The sequence below is a fragment of the Trichoplax adhaerens genome, genomic scaffold (assembly GCF_000150275.1).
Source record: "Trichoplax adhaerens TRIADscaffold_11 genomic scaffold, whole genome shotgun sequence".
Classification (NCBI taxonomy): domain Eukaryota; kingdom Metazoa; phylum Placozoa; class Uniplacotomia; order Trichoplacea; family Trichoplacidae; genus Trichoplax; species Trichoplax adhaerens.
Genome location: NW_002060953.1, coordinates 2142493 through 2163501, shown reverse-complemented (window position 1 = coordinate 2163501; position 21009 = coordinate 2142493). Strand labels below are relative to the sequence as shown.

Below are 21009 nucleotides of genomic sequence, written 5' to 3'. Positions count from 1 at the left end.
TAATATAATATCATTTAGGAAGAGTTTCTACGACAGGGTGAGCATGAAAAACATAAATAATACCCTTTTAACTTTATTATTTATTGTATTAAAGATTCATGAAAATTGATTAGTTACTCATCTATTTCCAAACTCTTAAGTGGAGCAGTTATAAATTATTATAGCCTAACGAATACAGAATTATGCAGAATATTACGTGAAAAAAAACTTACTAGATTGATGATCATCCAGAATATTGGTTATATGCAGAGCAGTGTGCTTAAATTGTCTGTTTGAGCGACATAGAGTTATGATCCGATATTAATCTTGTTATGCAGTAGATTTGAACTCGGATACTGTCATAAACTCTATCGAGGACTGGAATTTAACGTATTTAATGAATGATAAGCTCATTTGAAATTCAAATATTGCATGAATTTTTTTCTACAGTCAGGAAAATTGATTTTGTCTCTACTTTAAAGTGTTAATGCTAACATCCTTTACTCTTTACTTTCATAAACGACATTTTCATCGGAGCCTTTATTATTAGCAATGGGAGCTTTAGTCTCTTCCTGAATCACTGCTGATTTTGACTTCTTGCTCAATGAAAATAAGACTTTACCAACATTCTTTCTGTCATGGATTCGTAGGAAAGCATCAGAGAACTAATTGGATAAATGAAAGTAAACAGTTATGACTATAGTGTCCTCATGCTAACAGAAACTATTTCTACAAACTATCTATCTACTGCCGCTATTTGTGGTAGAAATGGTCTTACATCTTCTAGGGCATGAACAGAATCAATCTTTGGCTTGATAATGCCGTCGTTATACCAACGTAAAATGTCAGCAACTGCTTTTGGAGCAAAGTCTTTATAGTATTCAGTCATGATGGTCCCAAGATGCACACCACCAATCATTTTATTACCATTCATCAAAGCTAGTGGATCTTTACCAGCTGCTGCATTGCTTGCCCACTACAGCAGAGATAGATCAATTTTTAAGATGATGATGAGAAATTTAAATTATCAATGAATAAATGGGTAAGATGGCACTTTAAATGAAAGCAACTTACTGTCTTGGCAAGACGAAGGACATTGCGTCTTTCACCAGTGATGGCATTAGCAACCCCTACGTTACACGGCAAAGCAATTTTATTGTTTCAAATAGGCAGATATAAAGTTAAAACTAAGATGGGCTCTGAGAAAGTGATTGAAACATCCAATCATACCGTAGACAATTTGTTTTCCAAAAGGTTTAGTTAACCGGTAGCATTTTTTACTATCTGCGCCTCCCAGAGGGTCCAAAACAAGGTCAACACCATTTGGCTCTAGACTAGAAAATCACGAAAGTCCAAATTTCAAATTATAGTGCGATTGCCGCTTATATACAGTAAATGTACAATGATATAAAAATCTAGTTAACACCCAGTTGAAAACATTAGTCTTAGAATATTTTTATTTGCTGTCAGGTTATTAACTAATCAGTTGCATCTATCACATAAATATATACTGTTGGTTTCCGTAAATTGCTGCTTACAGAAGTAGCTCCTTAACATAATCTGACTTTTTGTAATCGATGAGTTGCTTATAACCAGCTGCCTTGGCATCTTCATGCTGCAATTATTGCAAGATAGTTTTTTGAGATTAGTTAATGTGTTAATGCAAATGTAAATTGCTAACCACTGCCGAGCTCTTGTAATAATTTTATTATCAACTTTACCTAGAATTATTTATTTATGAGTAGAGCATGTATGAAAATTCTGGGTGATCACAATTTATATATCAATATTTTATTATGAGTATAGGGAATATAGGATGGTAAGTTTATTTAATAGTAATAAATACCATCAACAGTATTCATCTACTAATTCAGGGATACATACTATAGTTTGCTCAAAGGTCAGAAATTTTTTTCGATCTTTGCACTTGAGTAGTATATTCTTACTATTCTAGGTCGTGAATAGCTGGATAAACGTACCTTTGATGTAGAGCAAGTGCCATAAAGTTTGACGTTAGGCACTGTTTTACATAACTGACCAACTGCATGTCCCTGTAATGAAAGCAAGTAGAAAAAATGTGAAAATTCGTCGAGCATTAGAATCGAGTTTATCAACTTATTATTAGGATCAGAACGGAATAATTCGCATAAATGCACATACTACTCCTCCTGCAGCCATGTGGCATAGTACTGTATTTCCTTCCTGTAGGTGGCCAAACGTAAATAGCAGCAAGTAAGCTGTGAGGTAGTTTACCAATAAAGCCGCACCTTCTTCGTAACTCATGTTCTCTGGCATTGCAAATACAAGATCAGCTGGAACGAGGGCATATTCACTCCAACCACCAAAATTATTGCAAAATCCAATGACCCTAGTACCAATCTGAAGCACAGGATAGAAGAGTCGCACGAGTTTTAGCAGATTGACGAAACGTTGATTTCTTAACCATGCACGGCACAACAACAGTTTTATGACGAGTATAATGGCTGAATAAAACCATTTAGACCCTCTGAGCTGACTTTTAATACAATTTTAAAACTTACAGCGGGCTGTGTTACTCCAATACCATGCGACTCTACTATTCCTGATACTTCATAACCCAGAACGCAAGGTGGTTTAGGATTGATGCGATAGATTCCCTGACGGGCCATCATATCAGCAAAGTTAATGCCGCTACAATAAATAAATAATTTAAAAAATGCCACAGTTAAAATTATGCTATGTCTGTTGAGTTGAAATTATACTAGTAAAATCAAATAAAATATTATAACGAAACCATCATACTGGATTAGATCATATATAGCTGTAACAAAAACACTTTTAATTTTGATAAAACTAAGGAATAATTTATATTGTTATAAGTAGAATTTAAATTGACTCTCTGCTCAAATTTACCTTCCGGCATAAAGACCGTTATTATATAGGAAATAGGTTACTTTAACTATTTTTACTTCTTTTATAATTTCGACAACATAAGTAAAATATTATACTATGTTTTTACGGATTAGTGTATTTGACTAGAAGCATCATAATATAATGCGTAAATGAAGAGATATAAGTAAATGAAATAGCTGATAGATATAGAAAGTGAGTAGCTGTGGCCAGATAATAATTCAACGCAATCTTCCCGTATTGAATGACTACGAACCACGCAATGATTCTATTTTATCATAAGATTCCTCTAACGCGTACCAAGAGATATTGATAGAGTAAGAATACCTTGTAACTTAGTAGGCCACTCATAATTCCCATTATTGAAGGGAACAGCGATTTTATCTTAGGTACAATTACTCGAAGATGAGAAGCATTAATATCAATCCATTTAAAGTAAACTAGTAGCTCAAAGCTTTGCCGATCACAACCATATTACCTTGGGAAAAACTCATAAGAGCTAAGAAACAGCGCAAGAGACTGCTTAGAACTATGTATGATTATGATACTCCTATTTCGCATGTTTACAATCACAGTTTGCAATAAATTTGCTACAAGGGGTATTTCATCTAAAGAGATTGAAACCTAATACATAATAGACAAGTAGCTGCTTAATATGACGATATGCTTATTCCTCTAGACTAGTAAGACAACAGCAATGGCTGGAAGATTCGCGATTAATGATATCCTGTTGATGCTTGGAAATGTCAGACAAAAGAAATAGTTAGGAGATGCGTAATGAATGATATTCTACTAATGCTTGATTATATAAGACAACAGCAATAGTTTGAGATTCACGATTAACGATATCCAGCTAGTGTTTGACTACATAAGACCAATAGTAGCTGATTCACGATTAATTATATCCTAGTGATGATTGACTATATCGGACAACAGTAATCGTTGAAAGGTTGACGATTCATGATATTCAGCTAATGCTTGACTATATAAGACAACAGTAATAGCTGGAAGATTCGATATTAATGATTTCCAGCTGATGTTTGACTATGTCAGACTTTAGTAATCATTGGAAGATTGACGTTTCATAATATCCAGCTAATGCTTGTCTATTTAAGACACAGTTATATCTAGAAAATTCATAATTAATGATATCCAGCCGATGTTTGTCTAAGTCTACAACAGCAATAGTTGAAAAGTTCACAATTCATGATATCCAGCTGATGTAAACGTCATTAAATAGCACGTGATTGATACCTCTAAACGAATCCTCATTGCAATTTTATGACTCATAGTAATAGGTAAGCAAGTATGAGATTTACTGATGAGTGCTTCTAAAATAGAATGACATCATTCTACAAAGTCTGTCTGCTATTGTTGATGCTGAAGAGACATAAGAGCTGGAGAAGGAAATAGGCTAAACATTTGCATATCTCAAAATTTTCCAATTGACTGTTTCTTTGGACGATTTGGTGCTCATCCGTCGATGAGAAAAATGTCATGATTAAGATCAAATTTTGCAAACATTTTATATTCGAGCAAGCACTTGTGCGTGATTGCATGAGTAACGTTTGCTAAGTGCATAGAATACGAGCAATTTGTCTTCTAAACTACGAAAAATTAGCTAGGATGAATAATATAAATAGAAAAGAGGCGTAATGCATTGCTTAGCACGGTTATAAAAGAACAAACTGAAAAATTCTGACGTGGCATTTGAAGTGCTGCCACAAAAAGAGAAAGTAAAAGCATCCTTTACAATCCATTTTTATCTTACTCTTGCGATTGATATATCTTAGTCATAGGATTGTGCTTAGTTTATTAGAGAAGGCTGTTACATAGATGCAAATAATCTGTAATAGTGAACAATTTTCTTTCAATTGATTGAACACTTTATATGAATTCTAAAATAATTAATAAGCGTCTTTATCTGCTATTGGGACTGATTACGGTAGAATTTAAAAATAATTGTATTGACAACTTAGTGATTGAGTAGCGCAAATAGCGATTTGATTAATTTAAATCAAGTCCAAATAGGATTGTTGGGATCTGTTATTCGAAATAAATTGGTAAACTGCACTAAAAAGTATAGACACCAGTCAATATTGGATTAATTTAATGGAAATCTGACAGTCTAAGGATTTAGTCCGAAGTAATTTGCAATAGTTTGTGGCATTCCTTTAATCGTGATGAAAGGAATAGATGGAACAGACCTAGAACTCCTAACGGATAATTTGTAAAAAATCAGATCACGATATTGCTATTTCAAATCAAGACAATTGCCTTGATCTTCAAAAATGCATGGCAAGTTTTTTCCGTCGAACATGTCAGTAAAGTCTAGATATTTTAATTGAAGGTATAGTGTACTTTCAATTGCTAATTTATACAAACTTGGAAAGTAACGTCGATTTAGTCTTTACTGTACATTAAATTGCAGAGTCAGCTTGCCTAACTTATACTAATCCAATGGTTGTTCTTAATTTCGTATGGTGAATTTCTGTTTCATTTCATATCTAAAATTTCGTATACTTTATAGATGGTGCCTCTACGTATATTATTAAATTTCATCCAAAATGTTATTTTCTGAAACGAGGAACGAAACGTATAAACTACTTTAGAAATGATTTAATGCTGTATCTTTACCAATAAGAGCAGACTTGGGCAAGGGGTCTATTATTTGATCATGTCATTGATATGAATTCTTTTAGCCAAATACTTGTAGATTGATTATGAAATACTTGCATTCCTATAACACTTGCGGCATTTTTTATTGAAAAAAGTTTATAACGTAAAATACTATGATCCTCGTATCATTTCTTATGGTTTATTAAAAATAATGCATTACTACAGTCTTTTACCAAGTATATGCAGATTGCTTATAAAATTCTAATTGTATTGGCGGTATTTTATTTTGGAAAAAATTTGTAGTGTAGAATTCTGGTATCAATTTTTATGATTTAAAAATGATGTAATTACTAAAACCTTTTAGCAGATAGACGTAGATTATTTATAATATGCCTGCCTTCTTATTGTACTAACGATGCTTGTTTATTGGAGAAAAGTTGATCGTGCAGAATTTTATAATTCTTGTGTCGTTTCTTATAGTTTATTTTTTGTTAAATTCCAAGCTATTGCATTTATTTTATTACGATTTACTACCTAAATGGAAACCTACTATGGCTGCTATGGCTTTATTTCCATCGTAAGTTATATAAGAATTGAATCATTATGTTTCTCGCAAAAAAACCTTGTTTCCTCCAATTCGAGTAGAAAAATAATGTACTTGTTCAAAGGAAAGATCGATGCAATAAAATCTAGATTAAATTCAACTTGGAATGAAACTGTAATTTCTTACTTTTTCAGTGTAAATATCATTGAATGTGTTAGTTGCTTTCCGAAAATGACATCGTGGATATTTGCAGAGGAGATTGTGGTTTAATGAAATTGAGAAATATTGCGGATATTGTAGGTGATAAACTAGTGAGGGTATTACGATACCACCAATTTATTTTACATAGTATTGAATTCTTTTAGCCAAAGGAATTACACTATTGCTTTTATCGTTGTTTTTACGAGAAAATATCCGTAAAAGAAGGCAATGGGATCATAACTGTACTCATTGGTATAGACCTGATGTTGTTTACGCATTTAGCCATTTAGCTTAGAGATAATTCGCAAGCTGGAGGGTAATTCTGTATCACCAATTTAAGTCAAATAATCTCTAGGATTATTGCATATAGTTTAAAGGTGCTTACTACGAACCTATTTTCGACTTTAATTCTGATTTCTCCTTGTCGTGGCTCTTTTAATGGCCTATTTTCGATCTGCAATCTCTCTAGACTACCATAGCCCATCAGAACTAGTCTTCGGTTTGTAGCTGTGCTATTAGATTTTTCTGCCATTTCTTTATAACTTTGGCGGTTTATAACGTTAAAATATTTCGATTTTTCTTAGCAAGATCTGTAAGCGTGACACAAGAAAACAATAAGCATCTTTAACAATTTTAAAATTGTTAATTATCAATCTATCACTAATAGCGATCTTCTATCCTATTCTCAATCATGCAAATTAAAAAAATAAAGCTATAGCCATCACAATCGAACCTTGAGCTATCGCTGAACTTTGTTAAATGATGGTCCTAAATTGGAATACGAGCACATAAAATAATATTTTAAATTATGTTGTCAGAATGAGATAAGTTATACTAAGCTATCTATCGTATAAACCTTTTCATGCAATCAGAATTGTGGAAAACAATAATTTCACTGGAGGAAAAGGCGCTAGATGCACTTTAGGGCTATTATGTATCACAATAGCAAGTATTCTGGCGGTTAGTGCTTCCATCAATCATTAGGTATCTCGATGAAAATTTTATCCAATCCTGTTCAAATTCGCATCGATCATGCATTGGACAAGCCCTCCATCATTGCCATATCAATGAGAATATTGTTAGTCATCAATGATAAACATATGCCATCCATTCTATTATAAATGGTTCATTTATTGATTTAATTATCATGATAAAACCCAATAAAAACTGTAACGTGTTCTTCCAACCAATCCTAGGCTATTAATCATGCTGGATATTATAGCGTAAGTCCCTCAGCAGTTTACCCTTCCTATTCGCTGTCCATTTCCAAACTGTCTGATTCGATTCATAACTTCATGAATACTAGCATACCTGATGATGATGATTAAAACGGGTCAATATTGACCATATCCAGTCCGCCATCGTTGACGGTGTCTTTATTCGAATTCGTACGTATTGGATTTTGTGTAAAGACTGAGATAACAGAATGCTTGTTTATTATATGTCTTGGGCAAGATCAATATAAGTGTACGGAAAATGGATCTTATTGTAGTGATTTTACGATATAAAAGTATACCATTATTGGAATATTAAAATGAATGCACATTATTCGATGGGCATGAGCTGTTTCACATAAATTGCAAGCGGGTATTGCTGTGCATAAGCGAATAATCACAAGCTAACTAGCAAACACACCTAGTGCTAGAATAACTTTAGGATCTCGCATTGAATCGAGTCTTTTGAGAGTAATAGTGCCAGAATTTTATCAAAAAATAATTTTAATGATATCTTGGAGCTTTAGTATTATTGCTGATTCTAGCTGATTCATTCGCACGTTATTTTTTGTCTGTCTATCTGTCGTTATTTTCTCTCAATATGTGATAGGAAACCCGATACTATTGAGGGAGATTTTAATATGCTAGAATCAGGTTCATCCATTCATGCTAAGGGTTCTACGATTGCTATGTTTTAGAGTTTACCGTTCTTTTGCTAGTATTCCACATTATTATCTGGGATCATATCTAGCTAAGCCATGATCTATATCAAGAATTTCTCATATAGTATTACTATCATTGATGTAAAAGGAGTCAATTTCTTGTTGTCATAGGATTAATGATACCCCTTTGTTCCTTGGTTTTGAATTGGAATGATAAAGAAGTAGAATGCTATATCTACTTAAAGAATAAGCAACGAGCTAGATAGCTGAGCAATTATCTAATCCTCTCCTGTTGTTATCAATATAGTTATCTTTATGTACGACTGGTGAATAAGCAGCTTTATTACTGTATGCAATAAAACTTGTAAATAACATGAATGCTCATTTTAAATGAACTTTAAGATATGGAAATCTTGCTAAGGATATTGACTAGAAGGGGTATTCGATGCAACTGGAATTAATATCAATCGCGTTGAATTTATATATCATTGGAACAGTAAACGCGGATAAAGAATACAGTAACCGCTATATCTAGTTTTCCTCACGATATACGTAGTGTATAAGATTGAACCACTAGGCATTATTCACTGCGATAGAATATCTGCAAAGTAGGATGAAAAGAAGCTTCATTATTTGTAAACTTTGCATAATGACATGCATTCATTAATTCTTTTACCAAGGACTACCTGAATCTATCCCTGAGCAAATACAGTGACTTAAAGGGACTAATGACTAAAAGATTTCAAAATAGCTTCTTAACTAGAGCGATTATGTTCTTGAATAATCGATCCATCTAACCTACAAACACGATACACGCTTTAAAGGCTACATCATATTAACTTAGAAATAGACGAATTTATGTCAACTTTAACTCGTCATCAAGGTAAAAGAGGGCGGTTCTCATTAAATGATATGATCATTAATCTAGACGAGTAACCTTATCTCCATTGGCATGGAGCGCGCATTAGAGCATTGTCCAGCTCCAAGTGAGCAACGGTTATTGCATGAACCTTGAATTAGATTTTACGAGAGAGCTTCTAGGGAAAAACATTGGTTCGGTCATTTTAATTTAATTTACTTTAGCATAAGATACATCTGTAAAAGAGAGATGATTATGAAGATAGAGACACAAAAGAAACTACAGACGCTCGGATGTTTAGATACAGATACGGACGCACCCATTAATTAATTAATTAAAATGGCAAAAGTAGAATACTATAGAGCCAGCGACTTTTTTTCTTATTGTGTTAATTAATATATGCATGAGCTATAGAATTGGTTTTATAATATAAGCCGTAGTCACTGCTAAATTGACTTTATGTTTTTCAACGTCTTATTTTCTTTCGAGTTGAAGAACACTGTTGGTTAGGAAACACATCGAAGGTAATGTAGATCCATCGCCTTGCAGATTTCAATTTATTCCTGTTTAACATTTCCATGAATCGCGATTGAAAGCTGATTCATGTACAGGATCTTCTTCTGTTTGAATACAGTGATTATTTGGTTGCAGACAACAGTTTATTGACCTAACATTAAGACAACCTTTCTTTATTTCAGATAGATGAATATTACATACTCAACAATTGACACCGCTATATTCTCGGAAATAAAATAATAAGTTTTAGCGAATAAATTTGTACCGCAAGATACCTTTACACACGGTAAATTGATATTGCTGCTCGAATGAATGGCGATAACATGATTTATTTTGCGTGCGAATCGCCCATATTGCATAGATCAAAGTTGTCCCAAACTTTCCTAGTATCGAAATATCGTAAGCTGAAAATGGCTCAATATGCCCTTTAACGTTTATCTTTGGAAAAATTGAATTGCTTCATAGGATAAAACAAGTTATTACCAAGAACGACAATCTATTTGTCAGCATTAATCCTTGAAAATTTTTATTTACTAGTGACTTAATTCTCCATGGCTAAGCTTAATTTTTATTTCGATCCGCTATCGGAACCTTGCAGATCTGTGCAGTTATTTTTGGAAGCTAACAAGATTCCATATGAGACAAAACATACAGACTTAATAACAGGTAGCTCTCCAAGATAGCATTTATTTGCTTTAAAATATGCTTTGTTCAAACTCGAATAAACCACCATTCTATGTTCAACAAGATACAAGAGAATCTCTTTATTTTAATGTATCCGAGAAGCTGTAAAATCTACCTACGCGATTTGACGTGGACAGTCTTTCAATTTTCACGTTCAAAATAACAAACTCCTTCTATTAAGAACTATTTTTAACGCTTATGATAATTTATGCTAACAGTGTACAAACATGCTTTCTAAAATGACATAAAGTTATGACTTTGTAGAACTGGATACAATAGGACAGATGGAACAAAATTTGAGGAATCTGATTGCCTTAGCACAGTATAATTGATTAGAATCCATCTCGATCCCTTAATCGAATTTAGGCAACGATACGCATTCCCTTTCTACCTTCTAAAATATTTAAGCTTGTGAAATATTCAATGTCATTACCCAGATAAGATATTACTTCAGAGCCCTAGCTTTTGCTCTTTGATAGCGATGATATGGACATTACGCCTGCTGATTACTATCCATGCATTAACTCAATGATCATCAAATTTTATATCCGCTTTCTGATTTCTTTCAGCTGCTACTCGAACGGAGGAATACAGGAAAATTAGTCCAACTCAGACTGTGCCTGCTATTGTACACGGAGAATTTAAACTGTTCGAGAGGTAATAATTTCTTTCTTCCGTTATATATATATTTATTATTAATAGGAGTCTTGCTGCTAATATACAGTACTTGTATATATGCAAATACTTCGATATTAGACCTAAACTACGCTGACGTTTTTCATGTGCTTTCTACCTTCGATCAGTAGAGTATTTTTATTTACTAGATCTAATCACAATCCCTCGATTGTGCTTATTGTGCCATGCATGATAGCTCGATTAATATTCCAGGTAGATTATTAAATGGCTGTTCTTTTCCTTTTACGGTGATTAGTGTTGCCATCTTGCAATATCTAGCTGGTGCATTCTCAACACCAGACCATTGGTATCCTAGCGAAGCAAAGAAACGAGCTCGGATTAATGAATATCTGCACTGGCATCACTTAAACTCGAGATGGAAGGGAGGCTTGCTGGTAGTTATGAAATACGTGAGTTTGATTAGGAAATAATTCCTACGTGGTCACACTGTGCCATGCTAAACTATCATTCTTACTTGTATGTCCTTTAGATTTATTTACCCCATTTCTATAAGCAAGAGGTTAGCGAAGAGGATAAGAAAGGCTCGATTATTGCTCTAAAGCAAACGTTGGACACATTTGAAAACTATTTCTTGAAAGACAACAGATTTATAGCAGGGGATGAAATTTCCATTGCTGACCTGATGGCGGTAGGAGAGCTCATTGCTCCGGATATAATTGGAGTGTATGTTGGCAAGGGTCGACCAAGAGTGCAAGCATGGCATCAAAATATTAAAGCTGCTCTAGGAGCAGTTTATGATAGTGTGCATGCAGCTATGTATAAACACATGGATGATATCAAGGGTCTAGTGCCTCCAATCGATTACTAATTGGAAAGGACTGTAATGAACTTCACTTTATTCTTTGTACGTAGTTACTGTGACACTTTGCCCTTAGTATGATCATTTTGAAAGTTATTCCAGTGCTTACCATTGATCTCGAAGTGATTTTATAGATTCTAGAAATATAGGACTAGATAATATATCATGACAATTAATTATAAAATGAATCAATTAATTATGCAATTATGATAATTAGAAATGAGGAAACCTTGTAAACGTCGGTAAGGACCTTTTCTGATATGCTAAGTCCTACATCTATTGTATTGCTATGGATTAAACTGACATCTAACTGGAAATAACTGCAAAGTAGATGAATAATGGTGCATCCATTCGATATTGTTGCCTAATGTTTAGGTCAAGATAGTCAATGTCATACTTCCAATTTAATCTGTTAAAGGTAGTTGTAATATCAAGACAATCTTTAAAATGGAGAAGATAAATGGCACTGCCATTCTATAGACTGAATTCTACCGACGTACAGTCAATCTATCGATGGTATAACTGGCCGTAAATTAAGCTGCATGCATCAGACATTGCTTTTGGATGAAGAACTATGAACTACTGTAGTACCTCTGAATGGAGTATGGTTGCTACGGCCATTGAGATACATCAAGGGAGTGTTATTCAACAAATGCATCCGGCATCATACGTTTCAGTAATGGATATATCATTGAAGTGATAACTACATCTCGATAGAAACTCAATAGATTAGAAATTGTCTTAAGATGAAGACCTGATATAGTACTTCCCATTCAAATAGGAATGTTACGGCCATTAAGCAATCTAAGGTAGCGATATTCGTCAAATCGATCTGACATAAAACGTATCAGTGATGGATATCGTACATCATTGATCCTCTCGGCTATAGCCATTAGGTGTTTACCACCTATGATAATAGCAAAAAGTTATATTAGTAACATTGGCGTAAATTCTTACTTTATAAGCTGTCTATATTCATTTTGCAGCATCAAAATGTAAATACAAGTAGCGAATTCATCGACTTTTGTATGAACGTTTAATTTTATGATAATCTTTCGTATCCTACTGTACCGTGATAACATTGGCGTGGACTGTTATTTTTTAAACATCCTCTATTACCTTTTATATTGCATCAACATGGAAAAGCGAGCTACGAGAATATTGGTTTTGATAGCTCTTATTTGTCAGGGTTTAGAGTCTTTATTAGCTTTACTACAACAGCATACTAGTACAGAAGAGCAAAGGCTGAGAATGTTCTCCTTTACCTTAAAATACGAGTCAATATCTGGAAAAGGTCATGGAGGAAAAACAACAAGCACAAAAGAAACTACAGACGCTCGGATACTTTGATGCCGACATGGACGCACCCATCGTAAAGGTCAACGTTGAATGCTATAGAAATAACCACCTGCAGCCTATAGCCTTATTCTTCTTCTTAATAAGGCTGTTGGCTTATAGTAGATTCCAATCTTTCGTAAACCAGCTTTGCTTTGGATTCAAACGATTTCGACTTGCAAGAACTGTAAAGGTAAGTATAATTAATCAACTCCTGTAGCCTTGTAGGGCTAGCTTTATGCTGCTCAATAGACGTAATAACAGTGTTTAGTTGGTAGTAACTTGCAGTACTGCATAAAACTTTTCCTATCAAATTGAAGATAGAACTTAGTTCTAGTCATTACTGTAATCATAACGCAGCATTTCTTACTTTTAATACGTTCATACTATTCGATTAACACTTGGAGAATACAGTATGTCTATTCGTTGCGAAGAGTTTCACAGAAACGAATTTGCAGTGTAGGACGCTTCTATGGTCGCTAAATCGATCATGCTGTCCGAAGCTGTAGCGACAACATGGCTTTTTTCTTTGCATACTTATAGGCAATGAATGAGTATTTCTTAACGGTTAATTTTTCTTACGATTTAAGTACTATAAGGGAACAAGTGATGTTTTTTGAAGCACTCTAGGTTTTACCGTGCTGAAATTGCTACATCATTTAGTTCCTACCATAACATGATTTACACTATCACCATTCATTCTTGATCATTTTTATTGACTAGAAACTTTATTCTCCATGGCCAAGCTTGAATTTTATTTCGATCCATTGTCAGAACCTTGTAGATCTGTGCAGATTTTTCTAGACGCCAATAACATTCCTTATGAGCCAAAATATGTCGACTTATTAAACGGTATGCTTTCCCAATGACATTATATTGCTTTAGCTTCTGTTTCAATCAAATTGATTACTCTTTTACCTTAAACAAGATACGGTACTAAATAATATACCCTTAAGCGTATAATGCTTATATGGAGTAATACGTTACTTTCCTTTAATTCATTTGGGAAATTTGTTAGCAAGTATAAACGTAGTAGTATTAATTTCGACGGTAGTCCTGTCAAAGTGTTATCCTACCGTAACGATCCTCTAATTTAAGTTAACTGGGTAGCTGTTGTTAGTAAGAATGATTCTCCTACTAACTAATTAAACGATTTGCCCAATTTATTGCATGCTTCAGATCGATAAACTAGACCATATGCAGAACAGTACATTCCAGTACTGCTATAATTTAAAGAAATACTCTTGAATTTGGTACATAGAGATAGTTTACGATCATTTGTAGAAATAGATTAAGTATACAGTTAAGATGAAATGGCCGGAATATATCCATACAGAGACATATCTAAAGCTTGGAGTTACTCATTCATCTCGATCATAATTTATGCATTATTAATGATTCTCTAATTTTACGTTTATTGTTGGTAGCAGCAATCTATTTATACTTATGGTAATTTAGACACTATTGCGTTTAACGGATTGCTGAAAAGCACACGAGTTATTGCTAAAACGGCTTGATACTAATCATGACTGTGCTTGCTTCGGCTTGTGACTTTATTGCAGCTAGTAGACCATAGATGCTGACAATTCCGATTCTCAAAATACTTTCTCGTAGTCGTATAGATTTGTTCTTGCGGAGTTTCGGTCGATAAATTCAAATTAATGCTCAAATATTGCTACAAGACGTCAAGCAAATCGTGCAATGCCTCCCAATATACTAAGTCTACAGCTTAAATGGATGTTGAATTTCTACTTTCCATGTCAATAAATCGCTAACATTGAAAACGTTAGCAGCTAAATCGTGCTATTACCATAAAAACATGTTGACTAATATCAGCTAAACCTATGCCTTTTGTGGAATCAAGCAGATTATTGATGATAGGGTTAATATTACGAGTCTTGTTGTCTTGGTATCATTTCTATAAACTAAAAGTCATTCGGATGCTAAAGTCCAATAAAGGCGTTCCAACGATTCTGAAATGGAGCCCTTTATTGAATTTTATCAAATTTAAGTAATTTAGATCTTTTTCTTTATGTAACTTTTTCGTTCTACTATAACAAACTAACCGGAATTAGGTAATATGGATACAACTGAAGACATTAGGCTTATGCTGTGATATTAATTGAGCATCATTTCTTTATTAACGCTGTGGTAAAATAGTAGTAGTTGTTTTTTTGTTGTAATGGTTGGAAAGAGTTAGACCGTGTTTAATGTTTCATCTGTTAAGCTTGCGGTATACTTTCATCTAGAAGATGACTATCTATCTTACTAAACGCCGCATATAGTATTTTATTCAACATATTAATTACAACGATTATTTTAATGTACTGTAGTGGCATCAGATCTGTAACTTTTATATCTTAAATAACATTGTAAGAAATAGAGAATACCTGCTGACTACTTTGCAAATAGTGATCCAATGTTCATCAAGCATAATTTCGGCAATGTAATCGATTTTAGATGCTAACCGAACAGAGGAGTACAAAAAGATCATTGCAACTCAGACTGTACCTGCTATTACCCATGGAGAATTAAAGCTGTTTGAGAGGTAATGTAAATTGGCTACAGTATTATTGTAAGCAAGCAAGAACTTGCTGAGGATAAGCTGCTTAGGCTTGTAAAATAATTGGATAAAATATTACATGTAGATCCTAATGGCGCTGATACCTTTGCGTTCATCTAACCTTCTAAGTTATAAGACTGCACAGTATTTCACACAAAAGGGAATCATTTTAATACCTGAGTGTGTCCATAGTGCAGCCAAAATGTTTTCTGCTTGATCGATAGCGAAGGCGCGCTATTCAATAACAGTTTTTCTTCTTTTCACTGGCTCCAGTGTTGCCATCTTGCAATATCTGGCTGAAGCATTCTCAACACCAGACCATTGGTATCCTAGTGAGATGAAGAAACGAGCTCGGATTAATGAATATCTGCATTGGCATCACTTGAATGCTAGATGTAATGCTGGCTTACTCGTTATCATGAATTATGTGAGTTTACGAAATGTGCAAATATATTTTGAAAGTAAAGCAATTCTGAACTACGTTAAACTAACCTGTCATTTTCCCTTCACATCTTTAGATTTATACTCCCTATTTCTATAACCAGAAGGTTAGCGAAGAGGAAAAGAAAGCCTCCATTGTTTCTATGGAGCGGGTGTTGGATACATTTGAAAGTTATTTCTTGAAAGATAACAAATTTATAGCTGGGGATGAAATATCCATTGCTGACTTGATGGCAATAGGAGAGTTTATTGCTCCTGATATTATTGGAATCTACGTAGGCAAGCATCGACCAAGAGTTGCAGCATGGCATGATAATGTCAAAGCTGCTCTAGGACCAGTTTATGATAGCGCCCATGCGGATCTCTATAAACACATGGACGATATTAAAGATTTAGTACCTCCTGTTGACTACTAAGTCAGATGGACTAGAACTAATGGATCTATCTCGATTCCTTTTCGATGTAGTCAGTATTGTATCTTGATCTAAGAGGCATTATCTTGGGTAATATCTATTTTTTATTTATTTTTGTATTTGTAATGGATCTTCATATCAATTTTATACGTAATAAAAGTATTAGGTTCTAGAGATGTTTATAAGAATCTTCTGTGAATAGATAGTTTCGAACTTATATTGCATTTCAATTATTAATGTAATATTAGCCAGAATAACATCAAAGTGAATGAACCTCTCACTCAATGGCTTAGTTTGATGTTTAAGATTCTATCCTAGATTTCATGCTTTCATTTCACCCTAATGACCATTTAGAACTACTGAGCGAGCTATCAGAAAAGAAAAATAGCATGAGTCGATTGAATGACTATGCCTACATGAAGCTTAATAAAGCATAAGACATTACTTATACATGATCGACAGTATTTTTAAATATCCAACTTTAGGGTATTAATAGTCATTAGTTTTTGTAGCAGATTTACAAGTAGACCTATTTTAACCCACTATCCTTTGTTGACATTTAATCTAAGGATCGGTAACTTAATATAGGGCATTCAACTTCTAATTGAAGTTTAAATCCCATTGCTCCATTTTAATAATTAGAACATTATTTAACCTTCTAGCCAATGCAATCAAAAAAATCAGTCCGAGAGTTTAGCATTCCGTATTTTTATTCAGTATCTCAACAAAAGAAATGGTCAGATGATGATTGAAATGTAGACAATCTGATGAAAAATTGGCATTGGATAAACTGATCAATATCAGCTTATCCGACTAGATTAAAAGTAATTCATCACTTATAGATTTTAAACGAGAGTTGAAATAAGGTGCGAATAAAATGTAGTACTTCAACTAAAAATAAAGGTATTCTATATCAGCGTGATACTCCTCTAATATTTAATTCTATTCTAATTTTAATAAAATGTGCAAAAGCATTTTTCTAAATAGAAAGGCATACGTTCGATCACAAGCAGTAAAAAATAGAGCAGCATAGAATGCTTTATATCTCTAACTATCATGCAGTATTAGCAGATTGCTAAATTTTACATGATATTATGTGATACAATTACGTTACTTATTTAATGACAGTTCTGAAAAGATATCTTTTCCCTCAAAAATGCTTTCCAGGAGACGGTTATGGGATGGGACATTTGTAAGTCATCATCCAGCAATTGGAAAAAATAGTAAATCATTCCGTTGTTGGAAAATGTAAACACATATGAGGTAAATGATGACCATCTTGATGCGGTTATGGTTGAAATAAAAGCTCTCTTAAGCGGGTTAATAGTGGCCTGCATCGAAACCATATTGGCTGCCTTCGTGAGTACTGGGTATTGCCGGATAAATTGATTAAATAGAAAAATCAAGATCATCCACCTTTGGATTTATATGGTAAGAGAAAGAGATGTCTAGGATCGTTTCTTTCACGTTTTAAGCTTAAAATTGAATCAGTTTTGGCAGGATCTTTTTAATTCCAATCAAATTATTGCTGGTGCAATTCTTTGCCTTGAAAGTGATTAACATTAAGGTAGTGTTAATCAGTGACGACAGACTTATCACTTAGAATGGTTAGTCACTAGAATTTACTGCTAACCAATAATCTTAGCTTCATTACTTCTGATAGCTAATAACCGTTTTAAAAGTAGTCATGTTGTAATTTCGTATTTAAAAGCTTCTTAATGGTGATGATTTCATGATTGCTTTGATTATCTATTTAATTATTCTACGGTAAAGGCTGATTAATTTGTTAATGCACAGTCATTATCATCTCGGCCTAAAATTGATTTCTTCTCTCTTTTCTGCAATAGTCATTAACTAGCTTTCTTCTAGCGATATATTTAGTCATTAGTATCTGTTTATCGATGAGAATTAAGAAAGGGATCTTGGTAAATCAACAATGGAATAGATTATTTTGAAATCTAAATTAAAATGTACGATATACTACCAGGAAGCCTTGTTATGATCATGTTCTATCTTAGACTCCATATGTTTCTATTTTATTTTGGTGAGCATTTAGAACTGCCTAGCAAGGCATCAGAAAAGAAAAATAGTATAATTCGTTTGAATGATTATGCTTAAGTGAAGCTTAATAATGGACTAGTTATTGCTTATACAAGATCGATAATATTCTCATTTTTAATCTATTAAGAATCATTAGTGTTTTGCAACTGATTTAGACCTGAAAAGATTTTTATTTGGCTATTCACTGAGATGTATTCAGCGATCAGTAAGTCAATGAGGGCCACCGAATTTTCTAATAGAAGTTTAATTCTCATTGATCTATATCAATAATTAGGATATCATTTAACTTTCTACCAACTGCAATTTGATTGTTAAATAATGAAGCTTCAAAACAAGTTTGCAGTAGATTTTATTTGCAAAAACTGAAACAGTTAAACAGAGCTATTAAGGATAGAGCAAAGTTTCAAGAGCTATATCCTATCTTTGAGTAAACTGCGTCCTGTAGCAGCTTCATTTTCAATCGCTTTATGTTTCATGATTAGCCATTTCCTTGAAATGGTTATTCTAAATCATAATTTTCTTATGATATGATTTCAAAATCCGTTAGCTTGACTCCCTTTATTAAGAAGCCTGCCACAGCACATAATAGATCAGAAATTCCGTCATGGCATATATACAAGTAAGCAAAATCATGAATTTATCGGTATTTCAGAATCAGAAAGAAAGCATTTACTGGTTTTTGAAGTTAATATATGGGATGTATTATTTCATTTAAGTGCATTAGCTTACGAAATTGGGGCAAGGAGCAACTAAATTGGGTAATGGATCATTGGTAATAACTCATTCTACTCATTTTATGTTAATATACGGTATGAAAGTAGCGGATTAAGTAAGCTGAAATTTCTGAATCGTTAGAACTAGTGGTCTAAAAACACAACTTGAAAACGCTTTAACAACCCAATCCAGATCATTGTGGTAAGAACCAACTTAGCTATTCAAAATGATTCACTCTCCTTTTTCATTGCAGTATGCTAGGATAGTAGAGTAAGTAAACTGTGAAATTTCGAAATCATATCACCTGAACTCGAGGCTTTAAGCACTGACTTGAAAATGATTCTAAAAATACAATTCTGACTGCATTACCATACGACTTGTAACAAGAATCAACTCAAATATTCAAGTTAACTCGCTCTCTTAATCCGATTCATTGTACTTGGGCAATGGATTAATTAAAATATGAAATTTTTAACTCATTTAAAATAAAGATTTAAGCGCTTGCTCGAAAATGATTAAAAAAATTCAATTTTGATTGCATTAGCATACTCGATGGTAACAAGATAACTGTCTCTCCCTCTATTTTTATATATATTAGGCAATAGCGAGAGTAAACTGAGAGATTATTTAAATTATATCACTTGGAGTGAAAGTATTAAACACCAATCTGAAAATGATTAAAAAAAATTGCATTCGAAATATACAAAAGTTAGTTTGATGAAAAATATCATTTAATCAACTAGAAAATACAAAACAATACTTCCCTTCAGCTATAATTAGAAGAAATCATTCCAATCTGTTAATGCAGTTTGCTTTATGAAATCCATGATTTTATAAAGTCATCAAAATGTCCACATAGTGTAATTGATGGCCGATCATAAAATTTCAAAATTTATAGAAAATTAGAACTTTACTTAGATCTTTATACTAAAATAATCTACACAAAGCTCAACTCTAACTGTAGTGTATTTGGATTATACTGTAACTGTAATCTACTCTTAAATATAGATATTTTGTATTGCTATTAAAAACAGACACATTTACAGTCTGTTCGCTCTACATTCAAATATGGCTTACTACATATAGTTATTACAGTCCTCGCTATTTTCTACAATCATCTGCTATTCTATAACCTGTTTGGTATATGTTGTATCTAATCCTACAATCATGTTCTCTGCATGTGTTCTAATGCCATAGCTATAAATATCGCCGTTTTCTACCTTAAATTTCTTTAGTTGCATTATTAGTCACAGTTAGTATTCACACTTTACTCACGGCTGCTACCACGCTGATCTACCGCTATTATCACATTGTACCTAACTACTTTCTACAATAAAGTATCTTCTTTTCTTAAGCTCCTTGTGCAATTCTCGGCATGGCAACTAAAACCACATTATCTGACTCTTCGAACCCTTCATCACGCTAACCGAATAAAATTCTAGAAAGACTTTTAGACAGATCTACTAAATGTACTAATCTCAAGTGACTTGCTTGAATACTCTTCGTAGCATTTGCATCCAAAATGTGGACAGCAACATTTTACTTATTGATACATACTCAGATTATTATTAGTAATACCATTTTACAGCGAACCATTTATAATCCAATATGGAACTGCTGCAGTATTTACATATTGTAGACATTATTTCTTCCTGCCAAAGGACGAAGAACTAACCATGCTCTAATCTATCAGTTGCCTTACATATCTATTTTTACCTCTAGCACCAATAAAGACTCAACATTATATTGTACGGTACATGGTCATCGATACTCTATCGTAGAATCTCCAATTATATTCTGTGCCTATGAGCTACTAAATA

At 33.4% G+C, this 21009-nt stretch overlaps 3 protein-coding genes across 3 annotated transcripts; 2 read left to right on the top strand and 1 right to left on the bottom strand.

Moving 5' to 3' along the window:
- Window positions 1–590: 590 nt before the first annotated feature.
- TRIADDRAFT_13142 (uncharacterized protein) lies at window positions 591–6731 on the bottom strand (the record flags this gene model as incomplete). The annotated part of the gene is made up of 9 exons (XM_002115518.1): window positions 591–644; window positions 758–955; window positions 1054–1109; window positions 1210–1313; window positions 1518–1594; window positions 1959–2030; window positions 2140–2358; window positions 2520–2649; window positions 6625–6731. Coding segments are annotated over 9 exons (1017 nt in total), but the record flags the coding sequence as incomplete, so codon positions are not given.
- Window positions 6732–10034: 3303 nt separating this feature from the next.
- Window positions 10035–11671, top strand: TRIADDRAFT_59619 (uncharacterized protein; the record flags this gene model as incomplete). The annotated part of the gene is made up of 4 exons (XM_002115643.1): window positions 10035–10149; window positions 10737–10824; window positions 11099–11252; window positions 11333–11671. The coding sequence occupies 4 exons, from the start codon at window positions 10035–10037 to the stop codon at window positions 11669–11671; spliced, it is 696 nt and encodes a 231-aa protein (XP_002115679.1).
- Window positions 11672–12799: 1128 nt separating this feature from the next.
- Window positions 12800–16417, top strand: TRIADDRAFT_59618 (uncharacterized protein; the record flags this gene model as incomplete). The annotated part of the gene is made up of 5 exons (XM_002115642.1): window positions 12800–12956; window positions 13721–13849; window positions 15458–15545; window positions 15834–15987; window positions 16079–16417. The coding sequence occupies 5 exons, from the start codon at window positions 12800–12802 to the stop codon at window positions 16415–16417; spliced, it is 867 nt and encodes a 288-aa protein (XP_002115678.1).
- Between the last annotated feature and the right edge of the window lie 4592 nt (window positions 16418–21009).